This window comes from Dunckerocampus dactyliophorus, chromosome 3 (assembly GCF_027744805.1).
Source record: "Dunckerocampus dactyliophorus isolate RoL2022-P2 chromosome 3, RoL_Ddac_1.1, whole genome shotgun sequence".
Classification (NCBI taxonomy): domain Eukaryota; kingdom Metazoa; phylum Chordata; class Actinopteri; order Syngnathiformes; family Syngnathidae; genus Dunckerocampus; species Dunckerocampus dactyliophorus.
Window position 1 is genome coordinate 37,614,635 of NC_072821.1, and position 23,511 is coordinate 37,638,145.

The 23,511-nt window shown below is 44.6% G+C and overlaps 1 protein-coding gene across 3 annotated transcripts in view; it reads right to left on the reverse strand.

Moving 5' to 3' along the window:
* cdh8 (cadherin 8) overlaps nucleotides 1–23,511 on the reverse strand; it is a 157,401-nt gene that overhangs the window by 87,667 nt on the left and 46,223 nt on the right. For all 3 annotated transcript variants that reach the window (XM_054770545.1, XM_054770546.1, XM_054770544.1), the window contains exon 3: nucleotides 5,376–5,670. In XM_054770545.1, the coding sequence (XP_054626520.1) occupies nucleotides 5,376–5,670 (295 nt within the window). The remainder of the gene's footprint in view (nucleotides 1–5,375; nucleotides 5,671–23,511) is intronic.

The window sequence follows — 23,511 nt, forward strand, 5'->3', positions numbered from 1 at the left end:
ACGTCTTTGGTATTGAATGAGTTAATAATAATGTTATTGCTATTTAATATTATTGAATATTGTTATTAAACATACAATTATTAATGTTATTTTTATTCGGTGTGCAGGATAATTATCGGGATGATATGAGGGAATTATGACATCATACCGACAAATCAGACAACATAAAAAATAGCTCAGATAACCGTAAAAAAAAAACACTCTGAGGCGAGATTACCAGTGCTGTGTGGGTGAGCAAACCAAGCGGTCCATTTTGTGCTCCTGCGTGTGACGTTAACGGCCTGTCGTAACTTCCCCTGAGCTCACTCGTAAACAAACATTCATTTTGCACTCTAGTTGCACCAAATGGTCCGCGATGAGGTGAAGAAAAAGAAAAAAACATCGAGCATACAAAAACCTTATCAGCCACCTGAAACGCCAACAAAAGGTTTGCCAGAGACGTCCGTAGCGTCACACCGCCTGCTCGGAGCGTGTGCCCGAACACAGTGCACCTGCTGGGCCACAGCAGGTGGCTCCCTCCCCTCTCCTGTGGTTCTCCTGATAGGAGTGATGTGGTAGCAGTAATGTCATGATATTTGATTAGGACGAATCAACAGGTACAGTTGGTCAAATTCAAATTTGTTCGAGTCCTTCTTACCTCCACGTGCCACAAACTGCAGTTAAATGTAAATTTAAAAAGTAGATATAAAAAAAGGTTATTGGTTATCGTTATATCGTTATCATATCGGTCATATTGGTGGAACAACGGGCTTTATTTGAATGATCTCCCAATAATCCCTAATAAAAACATGGGGTACTGTTGCTGCAGTAACCCACACCAAGCTACAACTCAACCCTGGACCCCCGACATCACTTCCTGTCCGTCCTGCCACTCAGCTGCCCTTGGGGACACATTTATAGCAAAACACACGAGCACAAGTCTTATTCATGTATTAAATGTCATATTTACTCTTACTCTATGGCTACTATACGGTGTTGCCTTGGTTAGCGTCATGAATCAGTTAAAGCAGGTTCGACTCAAACCAAAACGGGTGCTAACCAAGGCAAGTTTTCCCATAGAAAATATTGTAAATCCAATTCATCCATTCCAGACACCCAAACATGTTAACACAAAACACATTTTCTAGATGATTATAGTTTTTTTATACGTGCCGCACGGTGGTCTAGTGGTTAGCATGTTTGCTAACACAGTCACAGTCTGGAGATCGGGAAGACGTGGGTTTGATTCTCCCCTGGGCATTTCTGTGTGGAGTTTGCATGTTCTCCCCGTGTGTGTGTGGGTTTTCTCCGGGTACTCCGGCTTCCTCCCACATTCCTAAAACATGCAGGTGAGGTTAATTGACGACTCTAAATTGTCCATAGGTATGAATGTGAGTGTGAATGGTTGTTTGTCTATATGTGCCCTGCCATTGGCTGGCCACCAGTCCAGGGTATATCCCGCCTGTCGCCCGAAGTCAGCTGGGATAGGCTCCAGCATGCCCCCACGACCCTAATGAGGAGAAGCGGTATAGAAAATGGATGGATGGATGGATGGATAGTTTTTCATGCAGAAAATGAGGCAAAAATAATTACAAATTACAAATGAATAAACAACTGAACATTTAACAACACAGTTATTGAGTTTTTTGAGAGATGAGGAGGAGAGGAGATTATGCTTGGAGGGCAATCCCTTCTTTTTAAGTTTTACTGCACTCACGTGGCACAAAGAAATCAATTGCAGAGAGGTCTGTTAATGACTTTTAAACAAACCGAGCACAAATACAACAGTTTGCGATAATGTACGCTAACCAGGCGGGCAAACGTAAACCAAGGCAAAATTTTAGCATACATTTTAGTTGTTAACTAAAAAAAAAAACGCTCTCATTGGGGCAGACGTTAACCAGCGTACCACTGTCCTGAGTAAGATGTTTAATTTCATCAAGTCAAATCAAGTTCAAAACTGTATTTAGATGATCATAAACAGGTTTTCTCTGCTCCAACTACAAAGATATTCAGTTTATTAATAAGGAATCCATTATCGCTGATTCTATATCACTTATCAGTCGGGTCTGTTGCCAGTTAACCACGATAAACGAGGGATTACTGAGTAGTGCAGGGCTCTCGCTGTCCTTTATTTGCTTTTATGTTGCAGCAGAGCCCTCTTCCGCAGGTTGTCAAGGCAAGTTTTTTTATGTTTTGGACTTTCAGGAGCACAAAATTATCACAAACGTGTCGCATGTTTCAAACTGATTTCCGTCGATGTACAAAGCCGCATCGGCTAGATGAAAAATGATAAAATGAGTTCTTGCAGAGATTAGCGTTGTGTTTACCTTTATTTTGCTAGTGCTTAGCCTAGCTGTGTTGTCGGTAGCCTAGCGTTGTTGTCACTGTTCTCTCATTTCAGCACACCTGACATCAAACGGAAAGGAATAACGCATGTGAGCCGAGAGCGATGCGTTATTGTTTCTGAACGTTTCATTCCCCCCCGCCATTAAAGCTTAGCAGAGGCAAACTAGCGGCTGCGAGAGAGAAAGAAAAAAGAGAAAAAACCTTTCAAGCAAACAACTGAGCCTTCCTCAATGTTTAATTAATCAGCACCGACAAAAGGGAACAACAGTCAACAAAGAGATGCCGATTTCCATTTCTTATGCATTACTCCCAACGGCGAGTCACCGACGTCTGTCAAGTACGACTCCGCTCACGAACTCCGCCGCGCCGTCGCTCCCCGCACGCCGCCGTCAAAAAAACCCTGGGAGAGCGACGCGCGTGCAGGGGATCAAGGAACAGTTCACCGATGTTTTGTGTTTACACAGATACTTTTTGCTTTGTGTTTTGTTCCGCCTTGTCTCCCCGTCGCGGCGCACGAGAACCAGCTCAGTCGCTCGCCGAATTTGCAAGCGATAGATTGGGACGGAGCTTCCGTTAAACGGAAGCTGGAAGGGCTGAGATTTGCGACTATGTGAAAGGGCTGGCGACCACGGTAAGCTGGAATTTGTCTTGTTTGTGTCGACACAATTTTTCACTGAATCATGTTGGCCATTAAATAGAACATATGTACAAAAGACCAAAAAAATAAAAATACTACCGAAGCAGCAGCAAATTGTACAAGACAATGCATGATATGCTGCATGCTGTTATGCGCTGTTAAACTCAAGAACAACAAAGGAGGGGATGACACTCTGCTTCACAATTTCACAGTACATGTTGGAATTCATTCCCTCAATGAACCGCAGCTCCCCAGCGCCGGGAGCACTCGTGCATACTCAGACAATGCTTGACCAGGCAGGACACAACAATCATGCTCCCCACTTGTGTTGCCAGCTATTTCGACAACAGTGGCTCACTCATTTTCATACGATACGAGCAGATCCGCCGTCTAGCCTCTAGCCTCGTCGACAGGCTATGCTATGAAAATTAAAAAATAAGAATAGTTTTTTACCAAAAATCCCATCAATCATTGCACTTTTCCTCCTCCGAGTTCTGCAACTTGACAGACAAACAGGCGCAGCACGAAGTGGCTCAAGGAGGAACGGGACGCTCGGCAACGACAAAGGCGGCAGGCGCCGTCCTCACTCGACTCGGCCCGGTGTCAAAGCTGCATAACGACGCTGTGATCTCCTTCTGAAGGAGATCTCCTGCCGCTTGGGGGTCTGTGCAGAGGCAGCGTGACACACTGGCAGCGGCGGGCCTTTGCCAGTCTCATGCATGCATTAGAATTGTGTGATCATGCCACTGCGCCCTCACTTTGAATGCATGACTGAGAATGAGAAGATGAATGTATGAATACATTAGCATTGAGCGAGATGAGGACTGTGTGGGCCTGAAGGATGTTAGCTTGTGGCAATTAGCATCAGTCAGCACTGTTAGCACAAGTGACAGTGTGGCACAGTGTGCTATGCACTCTTCAACTCTTCATAGCAAAATATTTCAAGCTATGTCCGCACATACATGAGCACTAAATAGAACAAATGTCCACAACACCAAAAAAAATGCAGGGTTGGGGTTATGGGTTGAGGTTCGCGTTGGGGTAAGTGTTAAAATGTTCCAAAAGATGCAATTGTTAGGATGACTCTCCAGTAAATTGCCTTATACAGTATGTTTGCAAAAAGCCCTACTTCACCTTGGATGACGACTACATCATCTTCAGTTTTCAAAGGAATACTTTTGTAGTTCTTCCACTTCCACGAAAACACACTTTTTTTCACTGAAGTCCAAAAGGTCTCCAAATCATGGACATTTGCGGCTATGGCAAGACAAATTGCGTTTCGAAAGATCTAAATATAAAAAGACGCATTTGCAGGTTACCAAAGCAACAGGTGGCGCTGTAACCGCTAACTGGAAGGGCAGAAAGTCATTTGTGGAAAAAGACACATGAACAGCAGTGGAAACTTTCCTTTTTTGGTTGTTTGGGATATTAGTTTCAAGTCAGTCTCAGTTAGAAACTTTGTGTGTGTGTGTGTGTGTGTGTGTGTGTGTGTGTGTGCAGATAAAAACAACAGGGTGTGTCTCTGAATGCGTTGTTTGTGTGGTAAACAAGCACATTGCTGTATTTTGTCTACAACAAGAGTGGAAAATATTCCATTCCTAACAATAATATACTAAAGAAGTACTACTATTAATAACTCTTAATAATAACAGCCTCAATCTTTACTTCCAATCTTGCCTGTACTATTTTGTACACGGAAGCCCCGCCCCCTCTGCAGACAGCGGCCCAATCACAGAGTCTCCGCTAAACAAACCCACAGTGCCATCCATAAAACATCACACTCTTTCTTTTCTCATCCTTCCATAAATATCTAATTAGCGGGGTCGGCGGAAGCGTGTCACATGACTGACTGAACACACGACGACAATGCAATAATAATGGGTCACATTTGACCTTTCAACTCTCTCATGTAAAGAGTTTTTTCTTTTTTTTAATTTTTGCTTTCTTGCTTTGTTTGCTGCTGCATCTGCTGAAATGTGCAAACGGTGCTTTTCTTAACGTTCTGTAATGTATAAGAATGTTGTTTCTTAAGACCCATCAACACTTTGTGTGTAGTTTTTGTGCGCTTATAAAGTCTTGTTTATTGACTAGTTTATGATGATTAGCTTTCATAACCAATCTTGAGTGAATTCATGTGTCATAAAAAGATCAGCGCTTGTTATGAATTGATTTTACTCAAATTAAAAAGCCAATTAAAGCATCTCTTGGTATCTGTGAGTTTCTGCATGTTGTTTTGGTGGAGAATGGAGGCAATGTTCTTTTCATTTTATTATTTTTGTCTTCATTTAATAATCATTCGCTCCAATTCTCACGTCCAAATAATGGCACTCGTGTCCCGGTGCTTTTCTACTCATTATTTTGATGCCGCCGCCCATTAGAGGTCATCCGCAGTGATGTGTTTGTGACTCACCGACTGCGGACATCTCGGCCACGGAAGCTCTGTAAGGGCCTTCGATGAACTGCGGCGGATTGTCGTTGATGTCCTGGACTTTGATGATGAACTCGGACGGCGGCTCCAGCGGCTCGTCGGTGTCGGCGTTAATGACCTGCGCCGTGAGCGTGTACTCGGCCTTCTCCTCGCGGTCCAGCCTCTTCATGGCGTGGATGTCGCCCGTTAGCTCATTGATGGCGAAGATGGTGCCGGCCCCCTCGCCGGCGAGCACGTACTTGATGCTCTTGCCGCCTACGTCCAAGTCTGTGTGCAGCTGAAAGGGAGAGAAAATGAAAATGAAAATTAGAAGGCGTAAACTGGGAGACTGAAATAAACGCAGGTTGATATGCTCAACTCGGGGCGGAGAAGACATCAGGAGCAACGGGAGTTTTCCCAGCGGGACGCTGGCTCCTCTGGGGAGTTGACTTGAGCAACTCAGCTTGGGAAAAAAATGTCTGACTCGGCCCACGTCTGTAATGTACCGGCAGACACAGCCGGTTGTCTTTCATGTTTGCAAAATGGTTGGGTTGGGTTCACTTCAAATTCCAAAAACGCGTTCATTGGTTCTGCTGAGACCCTAAAGGAGGCGGAGCGGCCGTCCAGTAACAAGGAGGGTTCCCTATTCGAATCCTGCTCCCTCTATCCCAATCACTGCCGTTGTATCCTTGGGCAAGATCTTTCACCCACGATGCCCCCAAGGTCACCAGCACATGGATGCTTCGCTGGCCAAGATGCTGAAATACGACCCGAATATGATTTTCTTCTACGATTGGTCAGGATGTTCCCCGGATTCCCCAAAAGGAGCTGGACAAAGTAGCAGGGGAGAGGGAAGTCTGGGCTTCTCTGCTTACGCTGCTGCCCCCGTGACCCGACTCTGGATAAGCGGAAGAAGTTAGCTGGATGGACGTGCGATTGGGTGTATTTTGTAAATCCTAAAAACACATTTGTAGGTTCAACAAATCCTCTAAATCAGGGACCCTCGATTACATTTGTCCAAAGGCCAGAATTTTTCTCAGCAAACACTGTGAAGGCCAGATGGTATCATTAAAAAAATAATAATTAATCCTGCATATTCATCCGTACGACAAGAATAAGAGCCAGGCCATTAACACCTACGCCCTACCAGTAATCAGACCCGCAGGCCACAGCAAGAGACCCAAACACTGATATCAAGACAGAAAAGGTCCTTGCAATGCACCTCTAGTCCAGCACCCTGAGGCGATACACAAAGCTAAAAGAGTGGGGGCTGATGACTAGTGAGCGTCACAGCCACTCTCCAGAAGGAAACCACAGGCCTCCAAGAATACATCAAGAAAATGGCCCCCAAGGACGATTCAAGCAATCAAAGTAGTTATAAGGGGGAGGAGGAGCCAGCTGGGCTGCCATGAAGACAAGCCACTGCATGGCATGTACCACCAACGCATTGAAGAAGGGAAACATCAGGAAAACACACCACAGGCTGGAAAAGGCTGCAGTGAAAGCCAGCACGTAGGCGCTAATCACGGCGGCACAAGAACAATCGAGCCCGGGGTCTTCCACATCAGACAGGACTCCAGGCGCAGGCTCTGCAAAGAAGCCCCCGAGACAGTGCAGCACATCACAGCAGGGTGGACGATGCTGGCATGGAAGGCATGCGTTAGGTTGGTCAAAACTACAGTAAACTGTCAGCAATTTTTACAAAAACCTTGTGTAGGTTCAGTGAAGACGCTAAATTACCATTGAATTTTACGAAAACACTACGTTAGCTTCATGGAAGTTTTTGATGTATGACATATGCAAACTTCCTTGAAGTCTAAATTGTTCTTAAAGGTTACAAAAAAATGCAGGCGTTGAGGACTGGATTAGACAATGCAAAATAATCGGAGATGTTTACAAAAACAAGTACATTAGCTTGGTATTTTTACAAAATCCCTTTTGTAAGTTCAAAGGTAACTCTACAACATTAGCTTCTTTGAGGCTATACTGTCTCTGTTACGGAACATATTATTATTACACCTTTAGATTCAGTCTATTAGCTCGGTGCATTGCCACTCTCATAGCTACTCTTAGAAGGCCTTTGTGACACACTCACATAGCACAATCAGAGTTGCACAACACGTACATATGACTGATGGATAAGCAGACACATAAGAGATGCATTTTTCACTTCTACACAGGCTTAACTTTTACTTTCTGGAAGGACGCAGGAACTGTTATACATACTGTACTTTCATTCTCTCTCTTCGTCCATCTTCCTTGTCGATGTAGAGGCCAGCACTGTATCCAAATATACATTATTTTTCATACAATTTGAAATACTTTTAAATTGTGTGATTGCTGACTACTTCTCCGATAGCAACGCTGCCCCAAGAGCCGGGAAGAAAGACTAAAAAGAAGCAACAGCCTTTAATGTTAGCTACAAATTGTCTTTGATTTTTCCAAAAAGAACACATGCTGAGTTCTTTGAAGACAAAAATGTGTTGTTAAAGTTTTACAAAAACGTACGTTAAGCTGATATTTTTACAAAACACCACGGAATCATGAACAGCAAGAACTCAAAAACTGTCTCAAAAAAATCGAGGGTGGGTTTATTCATCCCTGTCCACTTCTCCGCTCAGCACATTCTCGAAGTTAACTTGAGCGCACAAGTTTAGCGCAACTAGTGCGGCAGAGACACTAAGAGGTGTCTCAAGGCAGCCCAGGCTGCTAAATGAGGTCCACTGGGGACGATAAGTAGCACTGCAGCTAACACTGGACCCTCGTTACACATCACAGGAGCAACATACAAACATGCACTGTGGGCCTTTATTGCTCCCCACAGTCTCAAAGTCCTGGTCGGTGCGCGGATGCATGAAAGATTCAAGAGGCGGCACACAATGACTCCCGCTGACAAATAACTAGACCCAAATGTGAGCGCACCACGTTGCCTGCTCCTCATTATTCTGTCCTAATTATACCCTCATCGGTGCGCTAAAGCCGCATTACCGGGCCGAGCGCTCGAGTCCGGCTCACGCGAGCCTGAGCTGAGTAGAACTAATGAGTCTGACGCTGCTTTGGACGGATGAACGGGCGGGAAGAAGAACGCTTGCCGGCTTAAGGAAAGGTAAATGAGAAGGGAAGGATGTAAAATGGGATGTAGAGAAGTTTGACTGCGACTCTCCTCTCTCTTAATCCTCTTGACGCCAAAAAGGTGGCTGACGTTCAAAGAGGAGAGAGACGCCACAGAGAACTGTTTGAAATGCAGCAATACTCGGTTAATACACCTGCCTTTAAATCCGCACCGTGGATCAGTGGTTAGCACTCAGAAGGTTGTGGGTTTAAATGTGTGTTCTTCACCCAAAAACCCCCAAAACATGCAAACATTAGATCTTTAGAGGACTAACATTTTAGAAAAAAAACTTTTTGCATGTTTACAAAACTTCTACGTTAGATTCAATCGAGGATTATTAATACACCCTTAGAGTCAGTCTTTTAACTCAGAGTCTTTTAACTCGGTCTCATGCCTTCTCTTCGAAGGCCCTCTTTACACACACACTCACATAGCACAATCAGAGTTGTGCAACATGCACATAATTGAGAGGCAGACACACAATAGATGCATTAATTTCACTCTCACGTCTACACAGGCTTACCTTTCACTTTTATTTTATAAAGAGGCACAGCCATCTCTGGATGTGACATTTTTGTCACTCTCACACAAGCTTAACTTTCACATAAACTCAACTTTCACTTTCCAAAGGGGCGCGGCAAATGCTATATATACTTTCATTCAGGATGCGTAGCACAATCTCTGCAAGAGGCAGACACACAAAATATGCATTGTTCTCACTTGCTCACACAAGCTTAACTTTCACTTTTACATAAACTTAGATTTCTCATTCTAGACAGGCGTGCAAACTGAACTGAACTGTACTAAAAACTCATGTTTTTTTTTTCTTCACTGAGAAAAAACTGGTCTTCAAAAAGATGTACGACGGGTTTGTTAAGACTCAAATTGCTGCTTATGCCAACTTGTGCGTTCCGTGAAGACTCTAGATCGTCTTCAAATTTTACGGAAACATTACGCAAGCGTCACGGAAGACTCTCCAAACACTCGTGCCATCGGTTAGCGGCGTAGCTTGGAACAGCGAGTCTACAGGCATCCTGAAATGACTCAAATGTGCACTGCTGCCACCTACAGGATCTCAAAAGACTTACTGCCTATTCTTGGTTAAGTCGATCATTTGATTCACTGTTTTTGACAAGTTTTCCATGTGTTTCTACGTCTGTTTCTTAACTAAATGTTTGCTTTTATGTTTTCCCGCATTATACTTTTTCTTTTGAAGTGTTGTTGTTAAGGGCTCCCTAAATAAAGTTGGTACGGTGCGTGTTTTGTGCTGTATGGGGTGGATTACAAAAACAACATTACGCCAACAACAATGCGGCGTAAAGAGCACACGCTCAGAGGCATGCATCAAAAACATCTCTATTCAGCAGCTTTAATTTCATTTCCTGCCAGTGTTTGGACATGCCCCCCACCCCTCCTCCCCGGGGGAGCGTGGCCAGGGTGCAGAACGGTGAGCTTAAAGCTCATGTCGCGAAAAAATAAAAAGGGCGACCTCCAACAACAGCTCCTCGCCACATATGCATGATGTTTGCTCCCGGGCCATGTCTGCAGACACTGACGAAGCAACTCCCATTGTCACACCTTGCACTTTTCTGATGGCGCCATCGTTGCATGTGAACGATGCGGATCATTAACAAAAACCGCCTGGCGACACGCTGCATGCTGAGAAAGCCCTAAAATGAGCTGAAATTAATGACAGCCTGTCATTGGCTTTGTTTTTTTACCCTATAAGTGATTTTTTTTTTTTTTTTTTTTTTTAGTGTTGGCGAGCAAACAGCTGGCACCTCTGAAGTCCCACATGGGGGGGGGGGATGACTACGGCTAAACACACATGTTTTAATAGCGCCTCTGGCACTCATACAGCACTGTCAGTGGTGGGCACTGTTGTGGGTGTTTTAGATTACCAATAAAGGAGTTCTCAAAAGGCGCTAAATCAACATATGGACGTTTACTGCATCAAGAAATTGAACGGCTGCAGTGGAATGTCCCTAACGCCGTACAAGTTGGGTTTGAATGCACAAGAGGGAGCAGATCTTTTCTTTAAAACTCTAAAAATCCAAAGTTTCAACTTCCATCATTCCCAAAACCTCTCTTCAGCTGGATTTTTGGCTTTTTTTTTTGACAGGGGTTAACTTCCTTTTACACTTGTATAATTGTTAAAACTGTCAAAAAAAACAAGATGTGTGATTGTCCACTGCAAAAACGCCAGTCAGAAATCCTCTATATGACTAGAGCCCCTTACTGTTTTTAAGAACCAACCACCAAAAATGCTAGTCAGGAGAACAGGAGTGCTCTGCTGTTTCTAAGAACCTGCTACCAACAAAAAAGTGTTTAAAATCCTCTACATAACTGCTGTTTCTAAGGACCTGCTGCTAAAAGTTCCACTAGCCAAAGATCCTCTATATGTCAGGAGCACTCCCCTATTTGTAAGAAACTACCAGCAAAAACGCTAGTCAAAGATCCTCTCCATATAAAAAGGAGCACCCTAAGGAGAACTAATGATTGTGTTCCACGTCAAGCCCAACGCTAGCGAGGACGTGAGCTCCTCCCTTGTATGCAGCAGCGGGACAAGCTAGCGTGAAAGGAGGAACGAGAGGGCGGAGACGCTGCCACATGTCATGCGGGATGTCAGCTGATGCCTGCGTGCGCCACAGAAGACGTCCAACTTCCGTCAGGGTGGGCTCGTGGGTCTGAAGTCCATGACGTACATGGAAATGCCCTCAAAAAAATGTCCTAACAAGGGACGGTCTCTTCAAGAAAATATCTTAAAAATATGCTCAACAGGACATGTCAAATGTCCTCATACTGTCCAAACAAAGAAACAAGTCAGTCCTCACTACAACCTGCCACCATGGACAGTTCCTCACAAGGTCCCTCAATGTCCTCTCCAGGAAAATCCCTTATGCACAACCTCCTGACAAGGACATATGTCCACAATAGAAAATGTCCCCTAAAGCAAATGTCGACACACAAGGAAATGTCCTCAATATGATCCCAAAAGAGGACATACGGTTTGTCCTCAATAGAAAATGTCCCAACAAGGCAACGTTCCCTGAAGAAAATGTCCACACACAACGACATGTCCAAACCATTGAAAATAAAATGTCCTCAGTAGAAATAATACTAATCATGGCATATGTCCTCAATGTCCCCCTAAAATAAATGTCAACACACAAGGAAATGTCCTCAATAAAAATAATGTATGTCCCCAATAGAAAATGCTGTAACAAGGCAGTGTCCCCACAGTAAATGTCCCCGCACACAAGGACATGTCCTCACAAATCAACACCCCAGCGAGGAAAAGAAAACGTCCTCAGTTGAAATGATACAAATCGGGACATATGTCCTCAATACCACATGTCTCAGCGAGGCAATGTCCCCTCATGTAAATGTCCACACATAAGAAAATGTCCTAACAGTTGAACACCTCACCACCACCTCCATAAAAAATGATCCTAATACGGACAATCTGCATGTCCTCATAGAAAATGTCCTAACAAGGAAGTGTCCCATACAGTTAATGTCCACACACAAGGAAATGTCCTCACAGTTCAACACCCCAGTGAGGAACAGATAATGTCCTCAGTAGAAATGATAATAATAAGGACATACTGTATGTCCTCAATGCCACATGTCCCAGCAAGGCAATGTCCCCTAATGTAAATGTCCACGCACAGGAAAATTGAACACCCCAGCAAGGAAAATGAAATGTCCTCGACAGAAATGATAAACAAGGACAAACTGTACGTCCTCAATAGGAAATGTCCCAGCAAGTCAGCGTCCCATACAGTAAATGTCCACACACAAGGGAATGTCCTCAAATCGGAACATTGCAACGATGTGTGCGGTGAATGAAGTATGAGCCTAACCTCTAACCAACAACTAAAAGTGGCTAAAATGTCCTCCTGACGAGGAAACGCTAAAAGAGGAAATAAACAGGAAATGTGTGGTCTTTGCATTTCCACACGTATTTTCCCTCCTCATCCGTCCCAATTAAAAAGATGTCAAAGCGAGGCGTGACGGCGTCCTAATCGCCGCTTAACACTCAACGGCGGCGTCGAGTGTGTGATGTCTCGCTAAATGTCAGAGCGGTGCTGCCGCTCTCATGTGACGGGGCATAAAAGAGGTCACGTGACCAGACGGCGCTGATACTGGGAGGGTGAATGTCATGCTCGGCATTAAGTATGCAGCAGTTTGCATGTTGTTATGTAAAATGTATGGAAAGCCCGTGGCCGTGTGCTGTGTTTACATCCTCCAGATGTTGACCTCTTTTGGTTCCGGCAGGCTGGTCTTTGGAACGAAACCAAAACCCCCAAAAAACGCAACAAGGGTTGAGCAGGGTGATTCACTGGCGAAAAAGCGGTAAAATTAGAGCCACCATTTCTCTCCATCTGCGCCCCCTCAGGCCGCCGCAGCCTAAATAGTTCTCCTCAAACATCCCTGGAAATTAATCCCAGCTTTTCCTCCCATTTGTTGAATTTGGACTCTGTTAATTACAGCGACATGAATGATCTCTCCTTCTAAATATTGCAATAACATTTTGAATCCGCGCAGCAGCAGATGGTGCAATGCATGATATATGATACACTCTGCTATTCTTGGGGACGCACCCCCACTCCCCCCCAAACCCCGGCCAATCCCAGTCGGTCTCACGGTATGTAGCGTTTTTAATCAAATTAGACAGAAAATATCCCTGCTGGTATCATTTAGTGGCAGGCAAAATATGCATACGGTGGGGGCAATTTCAATTTCAAGTGTCAACAACAGCAACGCCCCTTTAGAAACGCCTCTACTATTTTTGTGACAAAGCCAGGGTCTTACCTAGGTGTGTCATACATCATTGGAAATCTTAGATTGGACTGATACAGACCATTCCAGGTTGCAATTACAGAATAACTCATATTACTGACCATACATTGGGTTAGCTTGCACGCATTAGCCACCTCGTGCTACCTGAAGAACTTTGAAGCACTGGCATGCAGGAGAAACAGAGCTGCTCCTCCACATTGGGAGGAGCCAGGTGAGGTGACTCTGGCAAGTCTGACCAGTAGGAGGCCTCGGGGAAGACCCAGGACATGTTGGAGAAACTATGTCGCAAAGCAACCGGGGAGAGGGAAGCCTGGTATTCTTGTCTTAGGCTGCTGCCCCCACGACCTGACCTCGGAGAAGAGGAAGGAGATGGACGATTGGATGGACATGGCCTAGTGGTTAGCATGTTGGCCACACAGTCAGGGGATCTGGAAGATTTGGGTTTGAATCTCTGTTTGGGCAGCTCTGTGTGGAGTTTGCATGCTCTCTTCATGTGTAGCTTTTCTGCAGGTACTCTGGCTTCCTCCCACATTCCAAAAATACGAGGCACATTTCTGAAATAAATATCGGAGTCAGTCATTGTCAGTAGCACTTAGACTGTTAGCTTTCAGGTGAGATTCAGGGAAAGCTTGATATTTACTTTGGCAACAACATTTTTATGACATTTTAGCTAAGAAAATCACTGAATTTTAAGGGGTTCAAAATGAAGTTACACTTTTTACCCATGTATCCAACAATCTACTTTCTATGCCGCTTACCCTCATGAGGGTCGCGGAGGTATGTTGTATCCTATCCCAGCTGACTTTGGGGAGAGGCGGGGTACACCCTGGGGCCAGCCAATGGCAGGGCACATATAGACAACCATTCACTCTCACATTCATACCTGTGGACAATTTAGAGTTGGCAATGAACCTAACATGCATGTTTTTGGATGTGGGATGAAAACCCACACACGAGAACGTGCAAACTCCACACAGAGAAGTCCAGCTGAGATTCAAACCCAGATCTCCTGACTGTGTGGTCAACATGCTAACCACTAAGCTACCGTGCAGCCTCCAGTAAAAACATGAAATATCCTTTATATTCCAAAAATGAGGTGCAAAGTGGAATATTCGGGATGGTGTTTTCAACCTAAAAACTGTTCTCCCTTTATTTTGAAGTTTGAGAGTTAGCTTTATTTGGCAATTATGGGAAAATCATTATAATGTGTGAGGATTACTGTACAGCAAAAATAGTTCAGTCATAATAGGAGTCAATGGGGCCAAATCAGCCCAGAGGATAAAGACTGCCGGCGTACAGTATGTGTGCATCTATTATATACAATAGAAGGGATCGTGGAATTTAAATAATAATAATAGTGAAACAAATCTTGGCCAAGTTTCACACAATTAGCCTTAAAACTAGAGGATCAAAACAGTCAAATAAGCAGAATGAACACATGCCTCAAGGGTTTAACCCCCCGAATCAGTGTCATTAACTTTATTTTTGTGCACAATTACTTTGCCAAATAGGCAATTTGCACACGTCAGCTATACCCTCAAACAAAGGCGCTGAAGTCCGCCAGGATTTGTGAACGTCGTTGACTCGGAACAACAATCAATATGGCCGTTCGGAGGGGTCAAACAGTATTCACGGAGGCCAAAGAGCGCAGCAGTTCTTATGACTGTGGACACTCTTCCATTATGGAGACAATAGCAGGGAGATGGTGTCACGACCCACCATGCATGCACGGGGGTGAGACGTATTATTGAAGCCGGCGACAGGAAGTGAAGTACAGTAATTACAATCAGCAAACAGACCCCCATAAGCTCCGCCCCAATTTTGCTTTCACGGACAAGACAAATGATGCAGTCGAGACTGCTGGGAAGTCAGAAATATCTCCGGAGACGAGAAAGATGAAAAGCTGATGTTGGTTTTGTTGTTGAAACACAAATCAGTGAATGTGGTACAGGTGGTCCTCGGGTTTTGGTGTAAGTCGGAGCTTCTCACTAAATTATACCTAAATTAGCTCCTAAGTCACTCACAGAAACGCATGAAGGAGGAAGTCTCAATAATGAGAGCACTACGCTGCTTATGCTGTTGTCACTGTCCATTTCATAGAGGCAGATCCTTTCACATGTTCAAAAATACCATCTTGATGGTCCAGTTTCAGCAGCTTGGACTGGGCATGCAGCCAGCGTTGATTTCTCCATTGTCTAATTAGACTTTCACTTTCACTTTTACGCACTGACACCAGATGAGTCTGCCTCACTGCCTTGGGAGTCATAATGGAGATTAAACTTCAATAGATAACTAAAAAGAACAAACGAGAAGTTGTCCTTCCTCTCAGTGTAGCAACGCGACTACGTGTTACTCTGTCAATGTTTCCATCCACCTACGTGTTACTCTGTAACAAGTTCTCTTTTTGGACATGGTCATGGTCTTTTTGTAATATGGTCATGAGCGTGGGAGGAGATGAGATGCCGAGGAGAGCAGAAGATCACGGGTACAAGCGGATGAAATGACTTTCCTCTGTAGGGTAGAAACACTGTCATCCGGAAGAAACTCAGAATTTCGCAGCTCCTCTAGATTGGGAGGAGCCAGGGGCGGTGACTCGGGCATCTGGTCAGGCCGACTCCCGGACGCCTCCCTGGGGAGGTGTTCAGGGCAAGTCCAAATGGTAGTAGGCCTCAGGGAAGACCCAGGACATGTTGGAGAAACTATGTCTCTCAGTTGGCCTGGGTACGCCTCAGGAACCGCTGGGAGGAGCTGGGCAAAGCAGCCGGGGAGAGGGAAGTCTTAGGCCGCTGCCCTTACGACCTGACTTCGGAGAAGAGAAAGGAGATGGATGGTTGGATGGACATGGCCTGGTGGTTAGCATGTTGGCCACACAGTCAGGAGATATGGAGGATTTGGGTTTGAATCTCTGTTTGGGCAGCTCTGTGTGGAGTTTGGGGAGGTGTTCAGGGCAAGTCCAATGGGTAATAGGCCTCGGGGAAGACCCAGGACATGTTGGAGAGACTATGTCTCACAGCTGCACCTGGGTACGCCTGGGAGGACCTCGACAAAGCAACTGGGGGGAAACCTGGTCTTCTTATCTTAGGTTGCTGCCCCCACAACTCAATTCGGATAAGTGGGAGAAGAAGGATGGTTTGATGTACAATATAAAAAATAATTAATGGCGATGTGCCCGGTGGCCTAATGGTTAGCACGTTGGCCACACAGTCAGGATTTGAATCTCCGTTTGGGCGTGTCTGTGCGGAGTTTGCATGTTCTCCCCGTGCGTGGGTTTTCTCCGGGTACTTCGACTGCCTCCCACATCGCAAAGATATGCATGTTAGGTGAATTGGAGACTGTATTGGCTCAATTGGCTGGCGACCAGTCCAGGTTGTACACCGCCTCTCGCCCAAACAAGTCAGCTGAGATAGGCTCCAGCATGTACGTATGCACAAATGACATAAACCGAGGACCACCTGTACTGTTGGATGTGACCTTAAAACCTAGCTACGAACCGAACAGAGACTGAACGGACTGTTACACCCCATAGACAATCGAGTGATTTTATTTGGCTTAGTCCTCACACCGGATTCAGCAGTCCCAGACATTTTTCGGGCTTGGGACGGGCCCTGGAGCGCTCCAGTGGCTGGGCGTTGGTGCCCTGGTCAGGAATTAAACCAACACTGTCATCAGCGTGTACCACTACACTGTAAGGGCATCACATATAATGAATAATTAGAAGTATGTCTCATACGCGCTTGACATTTAACAAGATCGCACAATGGAATGTCGGACAGCTGCGTCACTGATGGAAGGACGGAACCTGAGAGAACGAGTGTGGGACCGCTTGTTGGGAAGGGGGGGGCGTGAAAGGCTCAAACATCAATTCCTGAACCCAGCGAATCCATCTGGGCTGAGAACTCCCAGAGTCTGACGTGGCATGGGACCCATCTGCGCCTGGCCAAAAAACCAACAAGCTCCGTTTGGCTTTGATTTGATTAGCGTGACGCAAAGTGTTGCGCACGCTTCATTAAGCCCTTCCAGCACAGCCTCTCTCACCATGCCGCAATTGAAAGCTGCAGGTAGCGAGGCTGCCGAGGCTGAAGGCTAACAACAAAAAAAGTGTGTTTACTGCACAGTGTGAGCGCAGCCGCCCCTGCAGACGACTCATTTACACTTCGTCAGCCATCTTCACGGCTCGTGTTGGCGCGCGTGTGTCCTCCCCTTGTTCGACAAAGACCAGCGTTCTTATATCTAACTTTATTTGCTGCCCACATGCTGAGCAATGAGAGGATTTTTGCACTCGGTCTTTTTTATTCCGACAGTTAAACAGCAACACTTTCCAGAATGAATCAGAAAATGCTTTCTTTTAAAAACAGCTTGAACTTTTAATGATCTGCCAAGTGTTCCTCGCTGACAGAGCTCTTGTAATAAATGATGACAGTCTCTCTCATTTTAAAAATTCACATTGAGGAGGCTTCTAAATGTTTTCATGACTGATGTTTTACATGTTTTAGTTTCCCGTGGCCCGAGCTTAGCTTTTATTTGCAGCCAGCGAGCTAGCGCAGCGTCATTACTGTTTATGCGTTAAGGAGCTCAGTGCAAACACACATGTGATCAACATGCGTGACATCCGCCAGTGACGGGGGGCATTTATTTGCTTCTCAGGTCTGCACTGACTTCGTACAATGTAGACTACCAGTCAAAAGTTTTGAGTCACTTTATCATGTCATTATATGATAAAATGTCTCTAAACTTTTGATTTTTGGCTAACACGTTCGCTTGAATTACACTGCCAGTCAAAAGTTTAGAGACACTTGAACATGTTATTTGAGAAAATGTCTCCAGACGTTTTACTTTTGGGTAACACCTTCGGTTGAATTACACCATCGGTCAAAAGTTTTGAGACACTTTAACATGTTATCGTATGAAAAAGTGTCTCTAAACTTTTGACTGGTAGTGTAATTGAAATGGACTCGTTAACCAACCAAAGCATTCGGTACGCCTGCAGAAACGAACCGAAAGATCCAGAATAACAAAGTCTTCCTTTTCAATGATAATACAGTGGACCCCCGCCACATTTGCGACTCAGCATTCACAGCCCACCACATTTGCAGAATTTTAAATAAAATGATTATTTAATTTTACATTTATTTTAATTTATTGTATTTATACTTCGTGGTAATACTAATGATAAAGATGGTTGTTGTCACTTTTGTGTTTTTTGTTATTGTTTAATACTTTTTAAAATTATTGTTACTATTATTATTGTTGTTGCTGATGTTTACTGTTATTTTTACTATAGCATTTTTATGTTTTTTCAACTGTTTTGTGTATTTTTTGTGCGTGTCGTAAAGTTGAGATTGGGCTGGAGTTGGGTTTGCTTTCTTTTCTATGTTAATAAAATACATTTATTATTTTTTAAATCTATATATATATATATATATTTTTTTTTTTCATATATATGGGCGTCTCAATTACTCACGTATTTGGGCACTTTTTAGCAATAAGAACAACACAGTGGAGCAGCACTCGATGCGTTTGCCGACATAAACGTGTTCTCCGCTAAACAGATACATCTCCAAGAATATGTGCTTGAAAGTGTCTTTATTTTACTTTTGCACTCTAGCTGCTGAGGGATTATTTACGTCTTTGAAAATGAGCTTCAGCAGGGCTGTGACAGTTTGTTTTAAACGGCTGTAAGTACATTTTTAATCACAGTATTTACTCACGCTGTGTGTTTGCTTTCAAGCACTTTGCTGCCACGTCGCTGCTCAAATACATCAAGTAAAGTGACGGTTTAATTTTGATTCAAAACCATCAAACAGCAGACAGTAGGCCCTTGATGCCAGCCGGGACGCTTTACTGTATATACTGTTATTTTATTTACCCACCCCACCTCTCTGAATTGTCCTATTTTGTGTCATTCAAATGTGTTTAATGTGCTGTTTGCAGCTGCGATATGATCATTTTTAGAGGATACTGTGGAAGACACTTGTCCAACCAGCCGTCGGGCTGGATCACGTCGGGGTCACCAGTGTGGCTGTTGCAAGGAACACGCAGCCAATTTTATTCTCCAACTGCCCACAACAGAAGGAACGTCTCTTTAAGGTGACCAAAATATTGTACCCAACGCACGCCCCCCAGCCCGACTGTTGACTGGGTGAGAGAGATGGAACGCCATATTTACATAAGCTGATCGTGGGTATTTTTTTTACGTCCAAGTAACATAAAATGTTGCATAAAGAGTCACTAGTGGAAATAAGTCACAAAAACAAAATACTTTTTAAATAATAGGACAGTTGTTGTTTTTACACCAACAGAAATAAATAAGATAGTTCAAGTTACCCCTGAAGTGGAAACAGACTGTTGTGCAACGTGTCCTTCATTTGTGGTCCTTTTTCTGACCACAATGATGGCTGCAAAGTAAACAACAACAACAAAAAAAACACTTCTTGCTGTAAAATGTTAAATAACGCTTCCAGGAAAATGATGCCGCATTCATTTGAAGGAGAGAAGCTAATTTGATGACCTAATCCTTGAACGGAGATAATAATGCTCAACAATCCAGCCAATATAATCATAATAAGAACAATAATATGATGTTACATGCGGCAGAAAAAGGAGTGGTGGACTGACATGGATGACTGCTAATTAAAGTAGTGTAAATAAGCAATGTATGACTGTCCCTTCCCTTTACCCTAATGTACTGTACTACTACTACTACTACTAGTATATACAGTACAGCACATGCACACATCTCCGTAATTGGAAGGTACTGTATATGCAGCGCCACAGTCAATCTTTGCGGCTTATTTCCCCAGTGCTAATATGCAGATGTTCTCCACGGCGCCTGTTCAGCCCGTCATGGTCTTTTGTTCTCAAACCTGAGAAGCCTCGCAAATTAGCTTCAATGGCAGCTTCCTTCTCGCAGAGGAAAGCAGCTTTGCTTCCCTCTTCCTACTTGACAGTTTGAGCCAATCATCGTCGCCTGGTCAGTAAATGAGTGGACCAATCAGGATTCTTGGGAGAAAGGGGGCATGGTTTGGAAGGAGACGTTAGCGTCAATGTTGCTAACATAACGCTGAGGGACAGTTCCTTTTTTGTCACTTGAACCTTCCAAGTCGCTGCCTCGTGGATTCTTCAAAAGGTGGTACAAGTGGGGCTTCTGATGCCTTTTGCAGGGGAAAAATACGGCGGCAAAGTTGTACAAAATGTGAGCGTTTGAGTCAAATGTCATTGTTGTTTTCTGGGCCTGCCTAGTCTTTCCCTGTGATGTGAGTCTAAAAGATGGACAGGATGTCAATATATCTCTGTGTATACCTCACAGCACCCCAGTTAAGCACATTTACATGTGATTTTGGCCAGAATCGGATAAATAACCTGGGCTAATCAAGTATTTTTCAACCTACGGCAGTTTATTGACATGGTTTTCCTCCATTTGCGCATATTTTACTGAGATTTTGTGTCTGCTTAAGGCTCTGTACCAGCTCAGCATTTAACGATTGCATCTGCCTCTGTCTAAATATTTACTACAATATTTATAAATTCTAATTCAACAGGACACGTTGGACAGACTCTGTTTCTCAGCTGGCCTGGGAACGCCTCGGGAGGAGCTGGACTGGGCTTCCCTGCTTAGGCTGCTGCCCCCGTGACCCGACCTCGGATAAGTGGTAGAAGATGGATGGATGGACAAATTCTAATTTGTTAGTAATTTATTATTAGAGCCAGTATGCACCGGGTTGCACAGCTATTATGCTTTCGGGACTCTGGACAGCCGCTAGTTAGCAAGCTAGCGAGCTAACCAGTTAGCTTGAAATTTAAGTGCGAAAAAAAAGTGAGACTCCGCGAACCTACCACTTCCACAAGGAATGGGAGGAGAACCTTTATTCACTCTGCAGCCATGGCTGGCTACATGGAACATTACTGCTGCCTTGTGGCCAGAATACTAAATACTACTTGTCTACCACCAAACAGCCATCATCAAAGTAAACTGCAGCTGCGAAATGAAGTGAGTGTCCTGCATCCTCTCTTACAAGATTTTAATATTCCAACTAATAAGGATAATAGAAGTAGATTAAAAATATCAGTATTCAACAGCTAAAGCCTCGAATCAGCTGGAGCGTCTCCACATTTAAATCCAGTAAGCAGGAACAAAAAAGAAGGGATTTCAAGCATGAACAAAAGGGGACATACATGAAGGCTTCACCGACCGTTAATAATCATCTGTGCCGTGTCCTTTGAGAGGCGCGATATGGAGTCATTAGACATGCAAATAACAGCTCCATGTCCACGTCCCCGGGATTAGGAAGGGCCGAGAGAGAAGAGAAATGAGACAAAACAATTAAGACGTCCTCGTCTTCACCGAAGAGCTTGGCAGCCGACTCGGGCCTGGCGAGGGGAACCGCGAGGCGGCAAAGGCGGCGTCAAGACGCTTGTCAGAGCGAATGTGACGTTGCTTTAAAAGATGTCGAACCGGCTTGCAGTGGACGGTCGCTACAAGAGCAGACATGCTTCCTACGCGTACCTGAAGGTCTCACCAGCATCGTGACCCTGACTGGGCGCACTGAGTGAAAAGGGCAAACACCTGGAGATCACCGCGTTTTCATTAAATAACATTCTGCTTCATAATGTCACGGTACATGTTGGAATTCATGTTTTCTCTCAACGAACCGCAGTTCCCCCAGTGCCGGCAGCACTTGTGCAGCCCCAGACCGTGACGCTACGACAACCCATTTCTCCAAAACTCAAAAAGTGCAAAACAAGTCACTCGTTTTGTCACTATTGACAATTTAAGTCACCATATCTCTGAAAAAAACGTTTTTGATGGACGGATACTTTGATGTCCCTATGAGGAAGACAATGCATGATATGCTGCGTGCAGTTATCCATCATTAAACTCAAGAAGCAAAATGGAGGGGGTGGTGCTGTGCTTTACAGTGTCACTGTCCATGTTGGATTCATGTTTTCCGTCAATGAACCTCAGCTTCCCCAGTGCCAGCAGCACTCATGCAGCCCCGGACCAAGACGCTACAACCAGCTGTTTTGCCAAAATAGTCCAAAAGTGCAGAAAAGGTCGGTCGTTTTGTCACTATTGACAATTGAAGTCACCAAGATCTCTGAAAAAAACGTTTTTGATGGACGGATACTTTGATGTCCCTAACAGGAAGACAATGCATGATATGCTGCATGCGGGTAACCCTCAAACTCTAGAAGCAAAAGGGCGGCCTGTGAGGTTTGGCTGATGCCGATTGGTTCGCTCAACGCACAAGTCTACCAATGACGTCCTACACACGCGGATCAGATCGACACACCAACCCCCCCCCCCCCCCCCCAAACAAACATCCTTTTGTTTCCATAATCCCATTCCCTGCAGCCACCTAAAGATCACGGACACAAATAAATAAAGAAAAAGCCAACAATGGCAGCAATGATGACAAAGCTGCAATGAACTTTAACTAAACATTTTTGCAACGCTAAAATAAAAAAATGCTTCCTCCCTTGTGTGTGAAAAAGGATGAATTGGGGGGGGGGGTGGGGTGGAAATTGCTTCTCATAATCCCTCATTCCCTTGTTACCAGGCTTTGTTTCTGGCAGAGCTGCCAACATATGTAAATAAATAATATATAAGAATGGAATTGTGCTGGAAGGCTACCTGAAGCCATGTAAGAAAGCAGGTTAGGCCTTCAGGGGTGTTATCAGCAGCGGGGGGGGGGCATAAAGGTGCTTATTTTAAGAGAACACAGATAGTCTCAGCGCGCCAGCTCGTAAAAGAGAGCCAGATGAGAACGAGACGTCGGGGATGAGGCGGCGTGGCCCGCCGAGTCCACTCCATCATGCGCTAAGATAAGCCTGTGAGTCAAAAAGAAGGGAACGCCGCTCCCTCTGCGCAGTGTTGTCGAATGTTTGTCTTCTACTGCTGAACCGCTGCACACAAACGGGTGAAAATTGGTCAAAAGGCGCATCCCCACCGTGTTGCCTGTGTTCTTATTTTTCTGTGTCTTGAAATTTCTCACACACCTCCTCAATGGCACCTGACAAAACACCCACTGTAACTTTAGCGTGTTTCGCCCGGTTACCACCAAATCTGGTACACACCTTTAGGGGCTGGACAAGCACGAGTGTGTACAATTTGAGCAAGCTTGGTTGAAAAACATGGCCGCCATCAAAAAGCAAAACGGGCGGGACCTAGAAACTCATTTCCCATCAGTCACCAATTTGGGGGTGGCAGCACTCGTGCAGCAA